Genomic DNA, 23,210 nt, shown 5'->3' with positions numbered 1-23,210 from the left:
GGTGTGCCTGGAGGCAGGACACGCAGTGCTGAGTGGGTAAGACAGGCTGAACGATCACCGTGGGGACACAGGCGAATTTATCCATGTGGGGTTATGTGCACCTTCACTCTTAAGGAAGGGGCCCAGCCAGGTATTAAGCCAACAATGAGCCATAAACAGACGGAAAAACACAGTGCAAAAAGGAGTAGTTAGTAATTAATTACCTAGCGAAGGTGAGCGTTTGCCCGGCAAATGATTTCACGTGCTTCAGTTTAAAATACAGTCACTAGTTGCCTCCTTAAATCCAAGACTGCTTCTAAAAAACTTGATTCAAGATTCTTTGCCCAATTTCCACCAGGGGATAAGACTCTAATGTTCGTTCCGGAACTGGGATGGCATTCTTCACCTAGAGGATTGGAAACGTTTTTTAGAAACCTGAATAAGCAGGCGGCAGTGGCTCTGGAAGTTTGCCAGTTCAGTGAACTAGACGATGACATTGAAACGAGGAGACCCAGGGACTTTTTATCCTTGAAACAAGAGCGTAAATGTCAAGGGGAAAAAAATCTAGGTTTTTGTTTTTCAGCAGAAGCAAATGGTATTTTTGCTCATGCAACGCTTTATCCATCTTAATATTACAAAAGGAAGTTGCTTGTTTAACTGAACGTTGACGCGGACGGAATTCGTTGGAGAAGGCTGGTGTGAGTTTGGAGCACACCGCGTCCAGGTCAGAGTGAGCGCCACGGCAGGCTGTGCCCGGTGGCCTGGGCTCTGTTCAGTGAAGCACTGCTGATGTGTTCTGGCGGCGTGACCTCGTCTTCCAGCTGAAATCTGTTTTTCGCTCTGCAGACTCATGTTTGACTGTTGGAGATTCATCCTGTGCCAGAAACCCGGAGGCGATGACTGTTCTTCCACACGAGGGTCCAGCGCGGCCAGAGAGGAGGAAGGTGACCACCAGGTTGACGTGTCTGATGTCATCAGGCTTGTTCGGGATGAGCCGGCGGGAACGCCCGCGCCCGCAGGTAGGGCCGGCTCACGTCTCAGGGAGCCCAGCCTCTGACTGACTGCGGACTCATAAGTCGAGCTCTCAGCCCCTCCGGTCCTCTGGGAGACCAGTGTGTTTCAGACCTGCGGGAACAGCTTCCCTCCAACCGCCCGGGCGCCCGCGGGGGGCAGGCTGGTTCCGGGGAGAGCCCACTCCCCGGGCAGGAGGGGCGGTCGCTCTCGGGCTGAGAGCTGGGTGGTGAGTCAGATGAGTTGGTTCTGGCGAGAGACCACGAGAAATGTCTGCTTGGGTTTCCAGTGGCGCACAGTGCAGCAAGCGGCCCTGCTCCCAGCCTTTGCTTCCGGTTTCAGACCCACACGAGCCATCGTTTGAATTTGGTGCCTTGTCAGATTGGAATGGTCACCAGGGCAAGTGGCTGTGCCCCCAGGATGCCCTGGGCAGCGCACACGGTGGTGAGGGTCCCCGCCCCCCCCCCCCGCCCCAGGGCTGAGCCTGACCCGGGCATCCAGGCCCAAGGATGCGCTTCCTCTGTTCCTGGCCGTCCGAGCACTGTCAGTGCCCCTCTTCAGGAAGGAGGCGGCTGGCTCCCTGCTCCTAGTTTTGCTTGTGTTTAATTATTCTTTGCCGTTCCTTCCCAAACTGACTCTGAAACTAGTTTTCCCTGGACGAGGCAAGTTGCTGGCACCCGAGGGCAGGCGTGAATCCGCTGGTGAGTGGGCTGGTACCACGGGGTCCGCCTGGGGCTGGGCCAGAACTGGCGGCTCCCAGAGCAGAAGCCAGAACTCATCTGGGAACTTGGGTGACAGCCCTTCACCCTCTACCTCCCGAGCTTTCTCAGCCCGAAGCTGGTGCTCCCGCAGTTGGGTTGGACGTGGGGCTCGAGGCTGCGGCGTTGCCCTGAGAGGGCCTGTTCTGAGTCCCTGGTCAGGCCGTGTGCACCTGTTGGTGGGCATGGTCTCCGCACCACCTTCAGGACCTGACTCGCACACGTCTGTTTTCGCAGGATGGTACCCGACCTGCCAACTGGGGGTGTCTGGTCTCCGAGGTTCTGAGCCACAAGTCGCTTGTGCTTGTGAAGAAGCTTGGCTGTTTGACTGGCTTGTGGGTGGGGGGTTGGTGCATTCAGAGTGGCCGACCCCCGACCCCCACCTGCCCCCAGCACCTGTGTTTGGTTTTATAGGTTTACAAAGTTGATTTTTGCAGCTCCCTGGTGGTGAGTGCTGGCCAGCGAGAGCGCAAGCCTGCAAGTTAGTCTCCTCGTCAGGGGACCCGACCCTCCCAGGACCAGGCCTTGTCTTTTACCCCATTCACTAGGGAGGGAGGCAGGCAGTTCCTGGGAGAGCCCAGGGCAGAGCGGGGCTGCGAGGGTCGCACGGGTGTGGGGCACTCAGGACACAGCCCAGTAAGCGTCCACTGGAGTCCTTCCTCCCTGGACCTGCAGAACCAACCCCGCGAGTCCTGGACATGCGGGTGGTGTAGTGCCTGCAGCCCTCAGGCCGCCTCCGACCTCGGTCTCCAGTAGGTGGAAGGTAATCGCACCAACATTCCGAGCCTTGTTCCTTGTTTCTGGGGAGGAGAAGGTGCGGTCAGAATAGCCGGCCATCACCTTCCCCCCCAGGAGCCTCCACGTCCCCACCCCACTGCCCTCCCTCCCGCCACCGTCACTGTCACCGTGGGCCTCCCAGTGCCGCTGCTTCAGATACCCTTTGGGGTATGAAACATGCTAAGTGTCAGAACTTCAGGTTTTGAAATCAGTAAGTTAGTTTTTTATTGAGGTGAGAGGGCCGTAATGTAAACTTGACCACGTCGGCTGCCCTGAAGTGTGTGCTGCGGGCTGTTAGGCGCGTTCACTCTGTGTGCAGCCTTTACACGTCCCTCTGGCACTCTTCCTTCTTCCTGAGCTGAAGCTCCGTCCCCATTAAACACTCCCCACCCACACGCTGCCCTGGCCCGGCCCCGTGGGTGTTGGGGGGACACTGCGCTGGTCTCTGTTTTGGGGGGCCGTCTTAGCCCACCCCGCGCGCTGTCCTCGCCTTCTGCACCGTGTCAGGTCGGAGCTTCAGCCCTGCTTAAAGCCGAGTCTGCCCCTTGTGGGGCTGGCCCGCCCTGTGTCCAGCCCCCGCCCGTTGGTGGGTGCGGGTTGCTGCCACCAGTGGCCGTCGTGACTGCGCATGGACAAGGGGTGCGCATGTCCCTGCTTCCTCTTCTTTGGGGTCAATCCCCAGAAGTGGGGTTTCTGGTCACTTGAACAGGTACTGGGCAAGGCTTTGTGGATAGAAGACAAAAATGCAAAGAATGCTTGACTTGGGCACAAAGTAAACACCACCTGCAGTGCGAGTCGAATTGTGAAGCTGCATTGTTTGGGTCACAAAGCTTAGAACGTCGGCAGCGCCATGTCGCTGAGCACCGTACCTGAAGGCACTTACACCGTGAGATCCTTCAGGGTTCTGGGAGAGGCCCCCCGGGAGGAGGAGGGTCTGAGGAGCCGCAGGGAGGGGCCGTTCATGTTTCTGGAGGGGGTGTGGGGAAATAATACGCGTGGGCTGAAAACGCGTTTTGGAAAAGGTGAGAGCGACCACAGGAAACCGATGCTTGGAGGGACATTGGCTTTTTGCAGATCCCCAGTGTTTCCGGCCTGGATCGTGGTCACAGTTCGAGGAGAATGAGTGACCCTGGGATCGCGGGCTGTGGGGGCGGGGGCGGTGGGGGCAGGGGTCCGAGCTGCGCAGAGCTCGCGGGCGGCGCACTTCCGGGTTCCCTGCTCCTTGGCTTCCGAAGCGCAGTCTCTTTCCCAGGACCGTTGTTACTTACCTGCGCGCCGTCCGGTGTTGCGGGCCCTCCTGACGGCGCCGGGACGGCCAGGGCGTCCCCGGGAGCCGCGCTGGTCAGTCTCCTCTTTGTGGTTTTGTGGGCCCATCCCGAAGGGGGGGTTCGCAAAAGACAGACAGGCTGTTTGTGGAAACGGAGCTCCTGGTGTCGCCCTAAGGGATTAGCTCTCGTTTTTACCCTTTCCTGAGCCCTCGGTCTTGCTCACTTGGACTTTTTATATCACTTGCGAAACTAGCAGGACTTCATGTTCATTTTTTTTAAGAAGACACATTCACTGTGCACGACTTCACAGGCGGGTGGCACTAGCTGGTGGGTCGCTGGGTGGTGCTGGGAGCAGACTGCACGTCTTCCCGCGGCGCCGGTGGGGCGGTGGGGGCGGGGGCAGGTGCCCGACTTGCCAGGGCGCGGGTGTGAAGGGCTCGGAGTGGAACGACCCCCAGCTGCCTTGCGAGCTTTGGGGGTCCCAGGGGAGTCCCATGTCCCCCAGCACCTCCCGGACGCCTGTCTCAGGGGAACTGACTTGGGGTATTTCATCGTTACTTAAAATGGATGGGACGCGTCCCGTAGAAGCTGAGCTGCTGGAGAAGGTCGCTCCCAGCCGAGGATGCCTGGAGAGCCCTCATCTCCCTGAGCCCGATGCTCTCAGCACCGGCAGCCGGCCCCGCCTCCACGGCACGCCCAGGAGCAGCAGTGAGTTTGTTAGGGTTTCATCAGAAAGTTAGTGGGTTTTCTATTTAACTACGTGCTCTAATGCGTGCTGTAGGATTAAGGTGATGGAAGTGTGTTTATCTGTGTGTGCCCGTGGAGACATGCCCGGCCTCCCCCCCGCCGCGCTGGGCCGGGTGTCCGGGGGCGCGGCCTTCACTTTCCTGGAACGAGTCCCACTGCAGCAAATGCTCCCTCCTGCTTGCCTTCCTGCTGCTGGGGTTAACCCTGCCCACCTCCCAGGGTGGCAGTGGCTGTTCTGAGAGGCGGGGCTCCCGTGGTCCCGGCGCTGTCTCCCCGTGGGGATGTACCTGCGACCCAAGGGAGAGGGTGGCTTCCGTCTCGGGGTTCCTGCATCTCAGATGCCCAGCAGCGTGAGGACAGGGCTGTCCCCTCCTGCTGTGTCCTGCGGCAGCAGGTTCTTGGCCACCGTGGGCAGCACGCGTCCGGCTGGGCCTTCTGCAGGCGTCTGGGGCAGCCCCACCCTCACCAGTGTCCCGTGCACATGTTTTCATCACCTGAGTGCACGTCTGGAACACGTGTGGCCCACGAAGTGGGGCAGGCGGCGGGCAGACCTGCCAAACTGAACAGGCAAGTGGTGCTCAGTGGACGTGATCCTGTTCGCAGAGGCCGATTCTGCCGACGGATCCAAGGGGTGTGGACAAAGGGAAGAGGTCTTGAACCTGAACATTAAATCTGCGTCAGAAATCACCACGAAGACCAACTGCAAAGAGCTTGGAAAGAATGAATTGCTGGAGATGCAGCCTCTCTCTACGTGGTTCCCCTGCGCAGCGGAGGTGAGGCGGCCGCCCGAGGCCGAGGGGTGCTCTCCTGTGAGAAAGTGGAAATAAGGAAGGTCAGCTTCATATGAGCATCTCCTTTGCCTCCACTTTTATGGACGGAGGTTTTAAACCCACTGCTGGGGAGGACGCCAGTCTTTATAGCTATGCTGGAACCAAGTTGACGGTGTGGATAAAAATCTTCAAGAATTTTGTTTTTAATCAGAAATCTCTTCTACGAATTTCAACTAAAATTAATGTTAAAAATGTGTCATGAAGATTCACAAGCGAATGTGTTCATCACAGTCATTACTTACGATGATGGATGTTTGGGGAAAAGCGAAGTCACAGGAGGGGCGGCGATGTTACTCAGCTGTTAGGGGTCACCCCCCCCCCCCAGGTCTTGCGCTGGAAGAAGGGAAACAGCCAATTATAAGACGACGACTGTGACAGCAGTTTTGTCAATGCGAGTGTGCACAGCTTTGATAGAAGGCCGAAGACGGGCTTCTCGCTGTGAGTTTTTCATCACGGATTTGCGGTTTGCTCTCCCTCTCCCTTTCTGCACCAGGAAGCTCTACAGTCTCTGTGAGGATAGGTGTTTCCTGAAGCTGGATGTGACCTCGGGCCCCGCTGGCACCGGGACCCGCCTCCCATCCGTGCTGACCCAGCTCCCGGGGAGCCCGTCCCCTGAGGTCCCCACTCAGGGCGCTGTTTCCGCAGGAACTGTCCCCACCTCATGGTCTCTGGGACGGTGCCCAAGCTTGTCCCGAGGGCGGGAGGTCACGGAGCAGCTTCAGGGGAAGAATATTCCTGGGCCTTTGCTGGGTGTGAGTGAAGCTGTGGAGAGGGGGCCAGCGGCCCCGACGCTCCCACCCCCATCGGGCCGCCCCACGGCCGGGCCTGCAGGAGGGGCTGGGCTCTTCGGCGTCCCCCACCCTGGGCCAGGGCCAGACGGTCCAGAATAAATAAACCAAGAACCGGTAGCATGAGTGTCTCATGTGTGTCTTCGTGTGTGGGGGGGGTGGTCCTAACCCTGGTGCTTAGATGTGACGTTAGGAGGCAGCAGGTGTAAGCTGCACCGTTTTCCCTCTGCGCTGCCGGCGTGAACCCCAGCCGGTCCCGACAGTGCCCCTTCAGTTTGGTGCCGGGTTCTGTTTCGTACTGTTTCCTTCTTTCTTTACAGATTGATATTTGTACACAGAATGTCCTGGAGTCTTTCTGGGTCGACTCGTTCAGATTGGCCTCATTTTGTGTTTCAGATACAATGCACTTTGAGTAACTATTTGACAGTCCTCTTTTTTAAAACAGCTTTTATTTCTTAGAACGGTTTCAGGTTGACCGAGATACTTGGGAGCCGTGCAGAGTCCCACGTTCCCCACGCCCAGTTTCCCGTCAGTTAACATCGTACGTGTTTGTGATGCACTTGTTACAGTTAAGGACCCAATGTTGATACGTTGCTATTTAGTCAAGCCCTGACTTTACTCAGATGTCCTCATTCTGTGAGAGGGCCCCATCCGACACGGCATGACGTTCAGTCGTCACACTTCCCTGGGGCCCTCGTGGCGCTGACAGCCCCTCAGACCCGCCTTGTCTTGGTGACTGGACGGCGGGGAGGGTGCGTACGGGCAGGGGTTCTGTCGGATGCTCCTCGGTGAGTTTGTCTGTGGCCTTCTCCTGGTTAGACTGGGGTGTGGGTTTTGGGAGGAAGACCCCGGAGGCTCAAGCCAGCCACCTCGTCCTATCGGGGTGCCTGCCGTCACCAGGACTTGTCACTGCCGGTGCTGGCTCTGGCCCCCCGGCAGAGGGGTGACCGTCAGGCCCCCCCACCGTTTCCGGTTTGTGCCTCTGGAACCAGCTTGCTTGTGCAGCCCACACCAGAGGAGTATGGACACGTGACACCATTTTACTTAAGGGTGTCTGCACTTGGTGCTTGAAATGCAGGTTGACCTGTGGCTTCTGTTCTGTCTCGGTCAGATTCTGGAATCAGTGCTTTGTTCTCTTCATAAAAAGCGCTCGGATTCGTCCTCTCCCTGGACCTTGAGTGTGGAACCCCCGTCTGTGAAGGTCGGCAGGGCCCCTGTGAGACCGTCTGGGTCTGACGCTGTCGGAGGAGTCGCCCTGGCCGCTTCCTCTCTTTCTTCTGTGCAGATCGGTCTGTTTGATGAGTTAGGTGTCCCCTGAAAATCACCCGTTTCACCCAGGCTTTCAGACCTCGCTGCGTAGCCGCACAAAGCAGTTGCTGAGGATTCTGAACTGGTCTTATTTCCAAGCCTGGTGCCCCTCTCATTTCTCATTCTGAGCATTTTTACTTTCTCTTGTCTTCGTTAGGTTAGCTGGTCGGTCTGTTTTGTGGTTTTTACTTCCAGAAACCAGTTCTTAACTTTCATTCTGCTGGTTTTCCAACTTCTACTTCATTTGTTTCTGCTTCTGCCTCTATTTCTTGTGCTTTATTTCTCCTTTAAAAATCTTTCGAGCTCCTGCTCGATTCATTTGTTCTTCCAAGGCGTTAATGGAATGAACCTGCTCACGCTTCCATGCCCCCCACCCCCATGATGCCCTCCCCCATCCCGGCATCACGCTGCTGCGCGCCCCTCAGTCTCAACACCTCTTGGTTCATGGCACCAGCGGGGCAGAACCCGAACCCTAGTGTTTCCTTCTGGGCACCTAGCCCAGGCTCGCACCTGGGTACACGAGGATGGACACTGTGTGTCAACTAGATCTCAACAAAGCTGTCGTGTACGAAGTCTGCCGCCAGGCGGATGGGTTTTAATTCCGTGGCCGTGAGCTTCAGTGAGCCCCCAGCCCCCGGGCAGTCTCTGTCTGTGCTGAAACTGTGCGGGGCCTGCTCTCTCCCTGCCCAAGGCCTGTCCCATCCTCACTCTCTCCTGTGGGGGACCTGACCCCACCCCACAGAGAGAATTGAATTGGTTGCTGGAGCGCCTCCTGCCAGTCCTACCCGCACCTGCCTTCCTGCCTGTCCCTGCCCGGACCTTTCCCCACTCAGTGCCTCTGCCTGTGCCTGACCTGACCCCACCTGACCCCCCCCCCCCCGAGCTCCACCTGTTCCCACGGGCCCCCTGTGCCTTTTTTCCTGGCCCCACACCCCAGCCTGCGGGGAGCTCCCTCTGGGGCAGGCCCTCTCCATCTGTACTGTGGAGGGGCTGCCACCTGTCCCCTCACGCTCTCCCAGGAAACTCTGCACCCTTCCTGCTCCGCCCCGCACCCCACCCTTGGACCCCGCCTCAGGTGCACCCCTCCCCCGGGCACCCCCACCCTTGGGCCAGCGCACCTGAAGGGCCCCGGGGCCTGTGCCGACGCTGGTCGCGGCGGGCTCAGTGTCTCTGTGCTTCTGCTCTTTCTCGCTCAGCGTGCGCGGAGACTGGTTGGTTGATTCAGATTCACCTGAAGGTGTGAAGTCCTGTGAGAGGGCTTTCCGTGCTGAGGCACCTCCCCAGTCATGTGTTCTGAGAGACGGCCGCTGGGTCAGAGCTTGCTGTCGCTGTCTTAAAGTGCCATCTTCACACCGCGGACGGGAGCCGCGGTTTCGCTTTGGAAAGTAGACACAGCGGCGGGTTTTGATGGGAACTGCTGTTGTATCTCTGGTCCCTGCGTGGTCGGTGTCTCTGGTCTCGTTTTAGCTGCTGTGCAATCTGATGTCAACATGTAGCCAGGCGACTTGGCCACTCTCGCTCTTGGAAGCAGCGTCCAGTCATTTTATTGGCACCATCTGTGACTTTGGAAATGCAGTCTGTATTTATTAAATTAAGTAGACCATGAAATGGGTTTGAGACACAATGCTGCGTTTCTCCATGCCTTGATGGACCCGACAGCCGGTGAGATTTCTCTGTATAACCCCCCCCCCCAAATATCAGGGCTTGGCTGAACTATGCATCTGTAACAACTTTCTTTCCTCCTCCTCGTAACTAAGCAGACCCACCACGTACTTTTATGCCTCTTCATGGAACCCCACGTCTCCCACTGTCTGAAGTCGCTGTCGTAAGCTTCGCCACTTCTCCTGGCGCTGTGAGTGGAGCCCGCTGTGCCCCCTCCTCTTAGGTCTTTAGCAAAGTCACTGCAGAAAACAGCGGGGTTGCTCTGAAGCTCGTTCCCCACTCACTCCTCCAACCCCGAGGAACCTGCGGCAGCCGGAGTTTATCCTCCCCTCGCCACCCGCCCGGGATGGCCGGAGCCCGTCGGCTTCTGCGCCCACCTGGGCCTGTCCTTGTGGCCCCGCGGTCAATAAGAACACACAGGTCCTCCTTCTCCTCCCGCCCCTTCTGTTTTTCTTTATTTGACCCTTTTAGATGATTTTTAAACTGGATTTCTAAAGAATTAACTTCAGAGAAGCAGTAACGGCCACGCGTGACAAGTGTGCTGCACAAGGGTAAGTGTTTACAGTCCGTGATTTCCAAAAAGACGCCTGAGAAACGCGCTTCCGCAGTAGCTGATTCACAGATGTTTTCGAGCAAAATATTTGATCGTTTTCAGACCAGGGAAAATCTTCTCTTGGTCTGAGGTAAATGACAAGACACAGACGCACCGCGCCCCCAGTGAGCACATCACACACCTTCTTGTCGAGTCCTTCTCTTCTCCCCGAAACATCTTCTTCCCAAGAACCGCGTCAATCACAGGCTTCCACCAAAAGCTCACCAACGGCGTTAAAGGGCAGGTGCCCAGTGGGAAACCTGTTAGCGTCCTGGGGCCACGGGGCGAAGTCCCACGACTGAGCGGCTTCAGCAACAGGACCCCACTCTCTCACGTCGGGGGGCAGGGCGCCGGCAGGCCGGTCCCTCCCAGGCCGTGCGGGAGGGTGTGTCCCAGGCTCCCCCGGCGTCTGCTGTTCCTGGAGACTGTGACTTGCAGAAGCATCACCTGGCTCTCCACGGTCGTGGCGTCTCCCTGTGCTTCCGTGTCTGAATTCCCCACTTCTATAAGGACACCAGTCATAGTGGACACCTCGCTCCAGGAAGACCTCGTCTTACCTAATGACATGCAGTCTCCGTGGGAGCCAAAGGTGGGAGCCCCGACGGGGGTCAGGGAGGCCACCCCAGGCCCCTGGTGCACCGAGGACAGGAGGACTGAGGAACCCGGAAACAACACAGCTTTTACAGAAGAAAAAGTCCACACGTGGAAGAAAGAAAAATGTCACCTTTGAGTTTCAGTTTCCAGGTGCACCTGTGATCGACAGGTGAGGAACCTGTTTTACACTCTGAGGAGAGTAAGGCCAAGTCACATCCTTGTCATCTGAGGGCCTGCACCTGGGGGTCGGTGGGAGGAGCAGGAAGAGACAGCGGCCCGGGGTCGCAGCCGCGGCAGCCTGGAGATCTGGGGCCGGGCCGTGCCCTGTCTTGGGCCGTCCTGTGCCTTGTAGGGTGTGGGCAGCACGGCTGTCTCTGCCCGCTCTACACCAGCAGCCCCAGTCGTGACAGCCAGGCTGCCTCCTGACGCTGCCCGCTACCCCGGGCTCAGATGGGAGGTGAAACTCCAGCGCAGCTGGTCTGCAGGGCCGGCGGCAAGCTGGGTCGGGGCCCACGTCTGCAGCCAGAGACCCGGCCCTGAGCCCGCCCTGGGCTGCCTGGACGAGCTGCGAGCAGGGCTGGGACCACGGGGCCAGAGCACCCCGCTTCCTTGCAGGTCGGCCTGCGGGTAACTCTGAGGTCCCTCCGCTCCCTTCAGCAAAGATTTCACTTCTCATTTTTTCACAATAAGTATTTTAAGTCTTTAAAATCATCTTAACCCCTTTTCACGCAGACCTTGAAGCTACTCTTTTTTTTTTTTTTTTCACCATAAGCGACTTGTAATTGGTTAATTTTGCCACCACTGCAGACGCGGTCGTGGCTCATTTCCCTGTGTGTCTGGGGTCGGGGGTGTCCTTCGCGGCGCGGCCTCCCCGGCGCCTGGCAGGTGGGAAGTGCCAACATCTGGGCACAACGGATGCAGCGTCTCGCTGGCACCGGGCGAGGGGTGTCTGCTGGGCAGGCGTTGCCCGTGGTCACCTGCGTGTGGGGAACCTCGTTGGTCAGCTCTCAGAGGGTTCCAGGTTACGTTAAACAGCCGGCTTTGTTTTGATTTGAAACCCGATTTACACCAGCAAGAATGCCTGGAGGGTGCAGGGCAAGGACGGCTCCTGACGCAGCGCATCCCCCGCGGGGACGACCTGGAACTCCAGGTCCTCCCCGCCGGCTGGGCCCCCTCTGCCCGCTCGACCCCCTCAGGCCAGCAGGTGGTGCTGCTGAACCACCGAGGCTGGGCGGCTTTCTCCTTTCCGACTCGGGGCTCAAGCGTGCCCTCCCCAGAGGGATGGGGGCGCTTCCGGCGGACAGTTCGTTATTGTGTTGCTTGACTGGGGAGAGGTAACTGGGTTTATTTCGGGGAGGGCTCTGGGGATTGACCCGGCACCTCGTGCATGCTAAGCATGCACCCTAACGCCTGAGTTACTCCCTCCCCGTGGACGGGCAGTTTGGATGAGCCGGGAGGTCCAGCGGTCCCCATGGAGGCCGAGAGGCCCCGGGGCCCTGGGGCACAGGCTTGTGTGCGGCCTGGACCCACACGGGTGGGTTGCACGCAGGCCGCCCTTCCTGCCAGGTGGGAGCCCAGCCGGGTTTCTCCACCGGCTGCTGGATGGTTGAGGGGAAATGGGCGAGAGTGGCTTGTGACGAGCTTGCCGTCCCGGGGGGGCTGGCGTTGGAGTGCAGGCTCTCTGGTTCGCCGCTCACTTTATTCTTCACAGCAGCTTTATTAGGCATAATTCATGCCTGCCTCGTACGTGCAGACCTCGGAGATGCTGTGGGTTTGGTTCCAGACCAACAGCAGTCGGGCAGGGATCTCAGTGAAGCGAGGCACACGAAGCTGTTGGTTTCCCAGTGCATTCAGCAGTTACGTTCGCACCACTCCGTTAAGTGTGCAGTAGCATTATGTCTTTTATAAAAAGACGTACGTTAAAAATACTTCATTGTTAAAAAATGCCAGCCATCCTGTGACAATCCAGAGTTGGCACGAGCCTTCAGTTTGTAGAAACGCAGAATCTGGGAAGGACAGTAAGCAAGGCCGGCCTTGCCGTTCAGCGTCACCCCTTTAAGACGCACAGCTCAGTGGTTTTAGTGTGGGGCAGGCCTCACCGCCACCTAACGCTAGACCATTCCCGTCCCACCAGAGAGACCCCGACGCAGGGGCACACGCCCTGCCCCTCCCCCGCCCTCGGCCCCCGCGGCGTGGCCTGTCCTGGGCGTGTCGTGTGCACGGATCCTGCACCACTCGGCCTCTCGTGTCCAGCCGCTTTCCCCAGCGTGTTTTCAGGGCGCGTCCGGGTGGCAGCATGTCCGTGCTTCCTTCCGCTCCACGCTGGCTTGTGTCCCCGTGTGGATGGACCTCGTTCCCTCCTCCACAGCAGATGGACGTGCGGGGCCTCTCTGCGTCTTGGCTGCTGTGAACACTGACGTCCAGGTGTCTTTGTGGCCATGCTTTCCTCCCTCTTGGGCGCGGACCTGGGCGTGGAGCTGCTGGTCACATGTAACTGTCTGGGGAGCCCGGACTCGCGCCTCCCGTCCCTACCAGCCGGGTACCAGGCCCGCCTCTCCCCGCCCTCCGCAGCCGGGCCCTTGTCGGTCGTTTCCATCGTGGTTGGGGGGACGCCGTGGGGGTGAGGGGTTAGTGGTCACCCGCCCTGAGTGGAGCCAGCCGTCCAGACCAGGGCCTGGGGGCGGGGCCGTGGAGGCCCCCGGGTCTCCCCTCAGGAGCCGCAAGGCAGCACACAGGGGCCCCCTTCTCCCCCCAACCCCGGCCACCATCTTGGAGGGAAGAGGGGAGTAGGGAGAAAATCTTAAGATAAGGATTTATTCAGAAACACGGTTCCTGAGAAGCACCAGTGAGGTGATCGTATTGGGCCGAACTCGCCTGGGAGACGATGTTTTAGTTTCTCCTGCGGCTCCCGCCCAGGAAGGTCGCAACCAAGATCAGAGGGCTCGCTGTCTTTGGACGCCTGAGTCCGCCGGTCCCGTCCACACCCCAGCCTCTGCTGCACCAGGGCTGGACAGCCGGTGGGCACTTCAGACACCTGCTCAGGGCTGCGAACCTCTCAGGCAGCCAAGCCGTGAACTGGGTTCAATCCCCACTACCTCCTCGGAAAATAAGTAAACGTAATTATCTCCCCCTCAAAAAAATTTAAAAAATAAAAACCATTTTTAAAAAGTGCTTTTCAGTAGGGGGCTTTCAGGGCAGTTGAACTGCCCTGCGTGTCGCTGTAATGGTGGCCACGTGACACTGTGCACTCGTCAGAGCTCAGAAACTGCCCAACACACAGTGATCTCTGATGTGAACTGCAGGTTTAGTTACTAATAACACAGCAGCATTTGATCCTCAGTCACATCGCCTGTACCACACCAGCACGGGAGGTGCTCGTAGGAGAAGCAGGGACGGGGGAGCTCTGCCCCGCAGATAAAGACTACAGTAACTTTCACCTCAAAATAAGGAACACAGAAGTAGCTGTGACCCACAGAAGCGTAACTGCTAGCTAGGTGCCTTGTGAGCCAGCAAACCGCTTGACTTTAAACCTACGTGGATGCACGTGTTCTACTAAATTAATGGTTGTAAAAACAGGCGGAAACTGGCACAGATGGCAGGTCACAGGTTTACTCCCGCCGCTCGAGGACAAGAGCTCACGTCTGCCCAACCTCCTGGGATTTTGCTGGGGCGTGGGCTGGAGACCCCCAAAGTCAGCAACCCCCAAGTCAGAGCTCCCCTCAGGTGGGCGCCTCCCACCCCCCACTCCACGAAGTTAGGGCCCCTTTTTATGTGGGAACCCGAGAGGTAGCCCCCTTTGTTGTCTTAGGAATTTTTTTGAATGAATTCACCCAGAGACAGAGTGAGGTGTGTGTTTGGAACTGGTTCTGGAAGAGCTCTGAGCAGATGTTTGTGCTCTGATGTAACTTTAAAAATTAACTTGCAAAGACCGCTCCTGGGGAGACGGAGCGGACGCACTTTCCCCGACAGCCCCCCTCAGTGAAGCACAGAGCCCCGGACTTTATGTCTGAGGAGCGAGGCCAGCCAGGGGCCTCCGGGCCCAGGAAGGCGGTCCCCTGGGTTTCCTTTTGCCTCCTGTCCCCCACTCGGGAGCTGGAAAATCAGCTACTGGAAGCCCCAATGAGCATAAACTCCAAAAATCCCCAACCAAAGCCTGCTCTCTCCGCCAAAGGACCAGGAAAGGAAGGACAGAAACTTCTGGACAGTACCTGCTCCGTCCCAGACAGACTCCACAGGGAAGCACTGGCCCACCCACCTCCAGGCCCTGGAGACGACGGAGCCTAGACGTCCACCCTCGGGAAGCCGCAGAGGCTCCCCCGTGCCCCGCGAGGCGCTGCGGAGCCGACTTTCACCCCCCTGGGTGGTGGTGAGTCCGTCCCTGGCGCTGACACTCTGAGGTCGGCGGGACCCCGTGGGGAGCCCAGACTTCCACACCCTTCCCGAGACTCCAAGGAGGCCCACCGGACTTCCGCCACCCCCACCACAGTGACAGCGCAGACCCTCGGGGAGCAGAGCAAGGAGCCCCAAAGCCTCCCAGCAGGAGGCGTCAGTGGCGGCCTCGTGGGGAGCCAGGACCCTGGCCCCTCAGCAGCGACAAGGACCTTCTGCCCCAGATGTCGACAGGGTCCCCGGTGCTACTGCTGAGGAGCCTGGACTCTCCTGCACCCCCGACCCCCGGCAGTGAAGGAACGGTCCCCACCCTACTGGAACGCCCAGAGGAAGTCAGCCAAAGCAGCCGATTAAAAAAAAAATCCAGGGTCTTATAATACAAAACCGCCCACGTTTGCATCAAAACTAGTTGTCATATCAAGAACCAGAACTTCTGGCCACTGGAGTCACAGAAGGTGAGAAGACAGAGGCGGAAGAAACGCACTCAAGTAAAGGCTGAGAACTGCCCCGCGCTGCCCGACAGGCACACCCAGATAGTTAAGAAGTTAACAGAACTCCAGTCGGAATAAACCCCCCTCAAACCACGCAAGGTACACAGTCAGATTTCTGAAAACTGAAGGCAAAGAAGCATTGCTTGAAAAGCACAGACCACCACAACTCACTCACCAGAAAACAGATCGTGGGAATAGTCTGAAGCTGTTAAGGACTCTGAATTGATAATTTAAAAATTCTCAGAAAAAGAAATCCTCAGATCAAGATGGTTTCGCTCAAGAATTCTACCAAAAGCACTTGAACACCAGCTCTACGTTCTCTCCAGGCAACACCATCGCTTCGTCTCTGGGGGCTGCTTGCACGGTGATGCCAAAACCAGACAGAAGGAAGAAAGCTGTGGGCCAGCATCTCCCGTGAACACAGACACAACACACAAGAATCCACAACAAAATATCAGCCAACAGCATGAGGCAATATATAAAAAGAACTGTCCACTGTGGCCACGTCAGGGCTCATCCAGGAATACAAGGCTGGTTTAATACTTGAAAATTGATGTGATGCACCATGTTAACGGACTAAAGAAAAATCACACGATCCTTTCAATCAATGCAGAAGCAAGTCCTTAAGTTGTTCATGAGTGTTTGCCACAAACTCCCACAGCCAACACCACGCTTCCCCGTGCAGTTGGGAGCCGTGTTCTCGCTGCCCTTGCTCGGCGTTGCTGGACGTCCCAGCCAGCGCAGTGAGTCAGGAAAAGGAAATAGAAGGCGTGGAGACTGGCAGAAGAATTAAGCAGTCTGTTGACAGACGACATGAGCATCTTAACTGTGAAACCCCAGGGACCCCACAGGAACGGGGTCCCCACAGGACCACTGCTAGACCTGGTAAGTGAGTTTAGCACGGCCACAGGATACGTGAGACACACTGGAAGATCGATTGTATTTCTCTCTATAGCAATGAACACGTGGGCACCAAAATTAAAAATGATACCCATTACGATTACTCATAAAAAAGTAAATACTTAGGTGCAACTCTAACAAGACAGGCACAGGGCTGGAAAACCAGAAAACGCTGACGAGGGAACTCAGAGAAGACGTAAATGGTCGGCGAGACCTACTGTGTTTGCGGAGCAAACATCTCAATATAGTAAAGATGTCAGCGTTCCCAAGCTGATTAACAGGATTCCTGTCAAAATCCCAAGGCACAGACAAGATTATCGTAAATATGTATGAACTCAAAAGAGCCAGAGTGCTTAAAACATCTCAGAAAAGCAGGATGGAGCAGGAGGGCTAGTCTAAGTGATACCAGGGCACGTTTCTGCACTCTGATGAGGACGGTGCGGTGCTGGCAGAGGGGCAGACGCCGGAGCAGAGCAGAGAACTCGGACGCGGCGGCCCCACCCAACGTGCCCACTGAAGTCTGACGAAGCTGGCAGGTCAGTTCGGTGGAGGAAAGACAGCCTTTCAGCAAATGACGCTGGGGCAGTGGGACATCGGAGACAAAACGACAACCAAGAAGCAACCCATGACCTAAGTGTCACATCTCAGACAAAAACTAACCCAAAGTGGATCACAGATTTAAACGTAAAGTGTAAAACTACAAAACTTCAGAAAAAACACAGTAGACAGTATTCAGGACCTACAGACAGACAAAGCATTTTAGACTTGATGCCAAAAACATGACCCACAGAAGGAAAAGGGGTAGATGAGGCTCTGTCAGAATGAAAGCTGTATGCTCTGCTCGCCAGAGGACCTGCCGAGAGGGCGAGGACAAGCCGCAGGGCGAGGAGGAAGCACCTGCAGACCTCAGGTAAAGGACTTCCTGCGTCCCGGAGCGCGCCGGCATAAAACAACAGCCAGCCAGAAGGTGGGCAACGGGGGAAGAGGACGCACAGACGGCAAATAGGCACCTGAAGGCGAGCCGCACCCGCAGTCCCTGGGGAGACGCAGAGCAGACCCTCCGCCGGGCGCCGCGCACACCTGCCAGGAGGGCGAAGCTGCGTTGCCGCGACAGCGCCCAGTGCCCGCGAGGCCCCTGGGAAGCTGGTGCCCACGTTGCTGGTGAGGGTGTAAAATGGCCCAGCCATCTGGAAACTGTGCCAGTTTCTCTTCAAACCAAACGGGCAGCTGTCATCGACCCAGGAATGGCACTGCTGGGCACCATCCCCAAGAAAGGAGAGCATTCACTCAGACTCACGTACACGAGTGTCCGCTGGTTTCACTCAGAGCAGCCAAACCTGGAAGGAACCCTAATGTCCTTCAGCGAGTGAATGGTTAGAAGAAAGTGGTCTGTCTACACTGTGGAACACGGGCCACACAGCAAGAACCAGAAGGAACTGCAGGTCCACAGAACCACCTGGGTGCGTCTCCCGGAGTGAAAAGAGCCGGTCCCACAAGTTGTCTGTTGTGTGGTTCCACTGAGAGGACATTCCTGAAACAGCAAGACTGTGGGAATGGAGAGCAGACGAGTGGTCAGCAGGGCTCAGGATGGGGCGGGGTGGGCGGCGGCGGCTGTCGTCCAGGGCCCAGGTGTGCTGGCCGTGCTGGTGTCAGTCTCCGCGCTGTGACATCACGCTGTAGCTTCGCACACTGTGACTATTTGGGGGGAAGGATCTCTCTGGATTGCTCCTTGTAACTGCACGTGGACCTGGGGGGAGGGCGCAGCTCAGGTAGAGTGCGTGCTTGGGTACCGGGTTTAACCCCAGTACCTCCTCTGTCGGTAAATATGTGAATAGACCTAATTACCCACCCCCCCCAGAATCTCTAAAAAAAATAAAATAACAGCATGTGAATTTACAGTTGTCTAAAAAATGTCACTCATTGCCAAGTCCACACATACGTGCTGCACTGGGCGGTTCTGCCAAGATGTAGACTCTTACTTGAAGTGGGAAGGAGAGGGAGAAGGCTTCCTTTAGGCAGCTGCGACCTTCACGGACTTAAGATGAGTGCCTGCTGCAGAGCTCTGTGTCCAGGTCTCCATGTTTAACTAGGTGTCGGGGGCGGCTAGCTCCAGCTCAGTGACCGTGGTGTTGGGCCTTGGGAAGTACTGCCTCTAAGTTCAGGCTTCAGTGAATGACATTTCTGAAGTGAAATCTGGTGTGTTTAAATACTCAGCACAGGGGAAGGAGGCGGAGGCATCAGCCCGCGCAGCGGCCGGCGGGGCGGGAGTGCACGCAGCTCAGCTGGGCTCCCGAGACACCGCTTTATCCGCCCCATCAGTCACCCCTATGGTTAGCCGTTTCCTTCCCACGCAGACGCCAGACCCACCGCCGGCGTGGGCCCGGTGCAGTTACCCGGGCAGCGACAGTTACAGGCCCATTTCGGAGGCAGATTCTGTCTTTATGACAAATGGTTGATGCCCAGAATGTCCAAGGGCCCTTGGGTGTGAGTCTGTCCGTGGGCAGGTGCCTGGGGTGCCCCTCCGCGGCTGAGTCGGCTTTGCTCCCTGCAGGGGGACAGGACACCCCACGTTGCTGGGTGCGGCGGGGGGCGCTGTTTTGCATCAGGACTTACTCTGCGTTTTTCATGGCCTGGAAGGAACGCCCCTGCTGTGCTTGCTGCAGGATGTGGTGGGGGACTGGCCATCTGACACGTCTGTGGGGCTTTAGCCACTGGTGTCCGTCTGCTCCGGGTTCCATCAGACGAAGGTGGACACCAGCTGACTGCCTGGGGGATGTGGGAGCCTGGGATAGGGCCGTGGTCTCTGTTTCACAGGGTTCACTCTGCAGGGCATAAAAGGAGTTCAGAAGCAGAAACGGGATGGGCAGGAGCCCTGCGGGTGCCACCGGCTGCCGTCCCCGGGGGAGGCTGTGCAGCCCTGGTTTGGCCCCTGAGCCCCAGCCCCAGGGGCCGCCAGGATCCCTGTTTCCTGGCCTTTTGCCCACGGCCTCCCAGCGGGAACCTGGGAGCTGCACCCAGGCCGAGTATCCCCTCCCTGCGCTCCAGCGGGGGGGGGGGGCGCCCTCGCTCGGGTGGGGCTTGGGGGCTGCGCTGTGGCACTTACACCCCAGGCTTAATTCAGCCTGTTTCTGGATCTAGTGTAGACGGGGTCGCAGTTCACGTGTGCTCTGCAACTCACCCCGTGGCCCGTGCCCACTGCCACGTGGTCCTCCGCGTGGCCATGACTCAGAGGCTCATCCGTGCGCTGCCTCTGGGCCACGCACACATTGGTGGGTGGACTGTGCCAGGCAGTGCAGAGCTGGCTGCTGGACGTCGCCACCAGCTTCACTTCAGTTCCCGAGGGACGCACCACCACCGAGCCTCGTGCCCCATCTGTACACAGTGGTGCATACTTGTTGGCTGTTGGCCCAGGTGGAGTGGAGCCCGGGGAGGGCAGGAGTCCCCCTGCTCAGCGCTCACCTGGAGCCAGTGCCCAGGAGAGGGGACAGGCCTGGATCCCCTCATCAGATGAACGCCGGCTCTGCACCCCACTCGCGGGTGACGCTGCCTGTCCAAGGCTGTGGGTGTCTTCAGAGCGTCCTTTCTGAGCCTCCCCCGCCTCCTTGCTCCCCACCTCCGACGCGGGATAAGATGTCACAGGAAGCGGGCACCCAGGCCTGGCGGGGCAGCTCCTGTTACCTCCCAGGAGGCACGTCTCCGCCTCCCCAGAGCCACCCACCTGTCTCTAGAGGGCAGGGTCCCAGGGCACCTGGATTCTCAGAACCCGAGCTGCACCCATCTCCAGCGCTCCTGTTTCACACCTCCTTTCGTGGCTAACTTTCCAGAACGGTTGCTGAGGATGGGTTTGGTATCCAGGGATCACGTTACCTTCTGCCTTCCCACCTGGGCTCCCTGCTGCCTCTCGACTTCCTGGGACAGGCCAGGCCTGAGCCCTCGGGGCTCCGGGGCTCAGATCCTCTGTGCAGTGTGGGGTCTGGCACCCTACCCAGCTGGCCCTTAGTTAGCTGTGAGGGACTTTGGGGATGACATTCCAGTTGACACATGACGACGTTTCCCTGAAGCAAACACTTGTTTTTAGGTCTGTGTTAACACGCGTCTGAGTTTGAACCCGGCCTCTGCCACTTTACCAGCTGTGTGACCTTGGGCGAGTTGCTGAACCTCTCTGTGCCTTATTCTGTAGTACAGGGTAGAAATAGTGCCGGCCTCCCAGATCCCTGTGAAGATTAAGTAAGTTCACACTGTAACCCGCTTAGGAGGGTCCCTGGGACACAGTAAGTGCGATAGCGTTGGGTGGTTGGTAGGATTTTTATAACTTAAGCAAATATTAAATGACTTTTATAGCAAGATAGCACCACGTGCTGTGATGTAAGGAAAGAGTAAAGGTTCCATACAGATTGCAAGAGAGCAGGAGGGAGGTCGGGACTGGCTCACGTGGGTGTGGGGCTGCGGGCTGCAGGCTGGGCCCCGGGAGCTGGGGCTGCACCTGGGTCTGGTCCGGCTGGCAGAATTCTGTCTCCCCAGGGCGATTTCAGTCTTTTTCTCTTAGAAGGGGGGAGGCCCACCCACACCCGGGAGGGTCACCCAAACACCCTCAAAATGACCCGCTGGCAGTGTGAGCAGAGACCTGGGCACCGAGGCCAGCAGACCCAACCCAGCGCAGGAGTTAGCGGCTCGGTCCCAGAGACGCACCAGCAGACTGGGCGGAGCGGCAGGCATGGGGCTGAGGAAAGAACGTCTGACTGACGAAGGCAACGGGCTCAGTAAGAGCAGCATGGCCGGAAGGCCCGCCTTCCCCTGGGTTTGCTTCTGATTTAAAGACGGGATAGACTCTGGTGGCGGAGCTCCAAGTGTGGACCAGCAGCACCTGGGATCCTGTCAGAAATGCGCGTTCCTCGGCCGCCTGACTTACTGGATGGGAACTCCGGTGGGGGTGTGTTGGCCGTCTGGGGTTAACGAGCCCTCGGGGGGTGCAGTGCCCCTCAGGTTTGGCACTGCTCGGGGATACTTCTGAGCCTGAAGAGCAGAGGGCCAGGCGAAGGGAGAGGTGGCCATGCCTGGAGGAGAGGATGCCCGCCCAGGTGTGTCTGTGGAGTCTAGAGGGAATGTGGCCTGGGGCCAGTTTTGGCCAAGGATAGGTGTGGCTGCTGTTGCCCTGGGACCAGCGGGAAGGTGGACGCACCTCCTGCACTGTGGGGAGGGCAGGCCGGGCACCTTTGGACGCCCTGCCAGGTGACTGGCCTTCCCTGACATTGGAGGTGGGAGGCTGTGATGATGGGGGCCAGCCCTGGGCTTACCTGGCTGTAGACGCAGCTGGGTTTGCTTGGGCTGGAGCAGCCCGGGGCGTGTCCGCAGGAAAGGCTCAACCTCAGCCCTGCAGTCACACCTTTCCGGACGCCCCCTTCATTGGGCGCTACTTTGAACCACACAAAACTGCTGATATTCAGTGAGTTTTGATGTAAAAAAAAAAAAAGCCAGCATTTCTTAGATTTACCCTACACTTCCCCTGCGTGAGTATTACACCTTTATTTCATGCTGCAATGATTTGTTTCCAGATCTTTCTTGCCAGACCTTTGAGCTTAGAGGACAAATGCTGTGCCGCCTTCATCCCCCACCCCCACCTCCCGCCCCGGGCCTGCAGGCAGCCCTGAGGGATGTGATCACACAGACTATGCTGACATGCGCTGCCTGCTGGAATTTCCCAAACCACTGTGGAAGCAGGCACTTCCTCCAGGAACACTCCTGTAATGCCAACCACGGAAGGGTGGCCAGCTCCTGAGTAAGGAGAGGCCGTCAGGACCCAGGGAGCACGGTGTTCCCCCGCCTCCCCGGGACGCGGCGCGGTGGCCGCGCACACGCATGACTGGCATCCGCAGGGCACTGAGGTGTAGAATGCACTGAGTGGCTTCGTGCCAACCATGGCGAGGTCGCCGGGCCCCGGCCTGCGGTGCGCGCTTTCCTCACTGCGCCTTGCGTCCTCGGGCAGGCGGCGCTCCTGCGGGAGCGGCCCGTCCCCTGGCCACCTGCGGACCCCCGGACCCTCCCACCCGCCGACCCGCTCACCTGGAGCGACCCGGGCGGTATGCGGCGGCGGGGGGAGGGCGCGCTCGGCTGCTGCGGCCTCTGCACCTGCCCGGAGGCGACCGGAGGTAAGGCCGGCGGGCTGCAGACGGCGCTGGGCCCCGAGCTCCTCCCTCCAGTCCGGGGAGGGGTCGGGGACCCGGGGCTGGAGGGGTGGGCTGGGCTGCGCCCGCGGGAGCGCTGAGGGCCGAGGGCCGGTGGGGTGCGCACGGCGGGCTCCCAGGTGGTCCCGGGGGCGCCGTGACCGAGCGCCCTGGTCACCGCTGGGTGCGCACGCGGGGCTCCCAGGTGACCTCAGTAGGTGCACTCGCGGGGCTCCCAGGTGGCCGCGGGGACACGCGGGGCGCGCCGCTTCCGCTTCCGCTGAGCAGCCCACCCCCACCCCCACGCGCAGGGCGCGCCCCCTCGGCGGGGCTCGGGGACCAATCCCGGGAAGGCAGCGCCGCCAGCCCCCTCCCCGCCGCTACCCCACCCGCAAGGCACCTCTGGTGCAGCGGCGAGCGGGCTGCAGGGCGGTCCTGCGCTGGCGGAGGATGAGGTTCTGGCTGAGAAATGAAGAGATGGCCCTGGAGGAAATGGTGCAGCGATTACACGCGGTTTCCAAGCGCACTGGTAGGAGGAGCTGCTGGCCCCCGGGCCTGCGTTCTTGGGCTTGACATCGTGCGCCGAGTCTGGGGAAGCGCGCCTCGTTCTGTGTAACAGCCTTCATTTCTCTCCCCTAGCGAGGGCAGCGGGAGGACGCAATGACGGCACCTGTCCGGCGCTGACAGGCCCCGCGGCCGTCCGCGCGCTTTCGCCCGCCTGGGGTGGGGAGCGCCATCAGATGGGTGTCGGGCTTTCTGGGAGCCCCCAGGCTCGTCGGCGGGGCCGAGCCGTTGCCTGACTCCTGCCCGTTCAGCCTGCGTTTGGGCTGCGTGTGCTGCGTGTTTGTGGCCGGGAAGTCATCTGAGCTCGGGCTTCTAGAGCGGGCGGGGTGGGGGGTGCGGGACCCATCGGAAGTTCCTTTCGAGGAGGGGAATCGGATTAATCAGGTAGTTC

General features: G+C 58.7%; 1 protein-coding gene and 1 long non-coding RNA gene across 7 annotated transcripts in view; one reads left to right on the top strand and one right to left on the bottom strand.

Moving 5' to 3' along the window:
- Positions 1–23,210, top strand: part of MCF2L (MCF.2 cell line derived transforming sequence like) — a 102,186-nt gene that overhangs the window by 4,159 nt on the left and 74,817 nt on the right. For 2 of the 6 annotated variants that reach the window (XM_032496591.1, XM_032496596.1), the window contains exon 2: positions 826–998. In XM_032496591.1, the coding sequence (XP_032352482.1) occupies positions 830–998 (169 nt within the window). In that variant the 5' untranslated portion in view covers positions 826–829. Of the gene's footprint in view, positions 1–825; positions 999–22,115; positions 22,241–22,644; positions 22,785–23,210 lie in introns of those variants that run through there. The other 4 variants (XM_032496595.1, XM_032496604.1, XM_032496593.1 and 1 more) reach the window with 3 other exon arrangements.
- Positions 13,960–22,782, bottom strand: LOC116668620. Its single transcript, XR_004325843.1, has 4 exons — positions 22,656–22,782; positions 19,554–22,220; positions 19,273–19,466; positions 13,960–18,916 (listed from the first exon to the last, which is right to left on the bottom strand). It is a non-coding gene; the product is annotated as an uncharacterized LOC116668620 (long non-coding RNA).

Source organism: Camelus ferus, chromosome 14 (genome assembly GCF_009834535.1).
Source record: "Camelus ferus isolate YT-003-E chromosome 14, BCGSAC_Cfer_1.0, whole genome shotgun sequence".
In the NCBI taxonomy this organism is placed as follows: Eukaryota; Metazoa; Chordata; class Mammalia; order Artiodactyla; family Camelidae; genus Camelus; species Camelus ferus.
The sequence above is the reverse complement of the archived record's forward strand: the minus strand, read 5'-3'. Positions and strand labels throughout refer to the sequence as shown.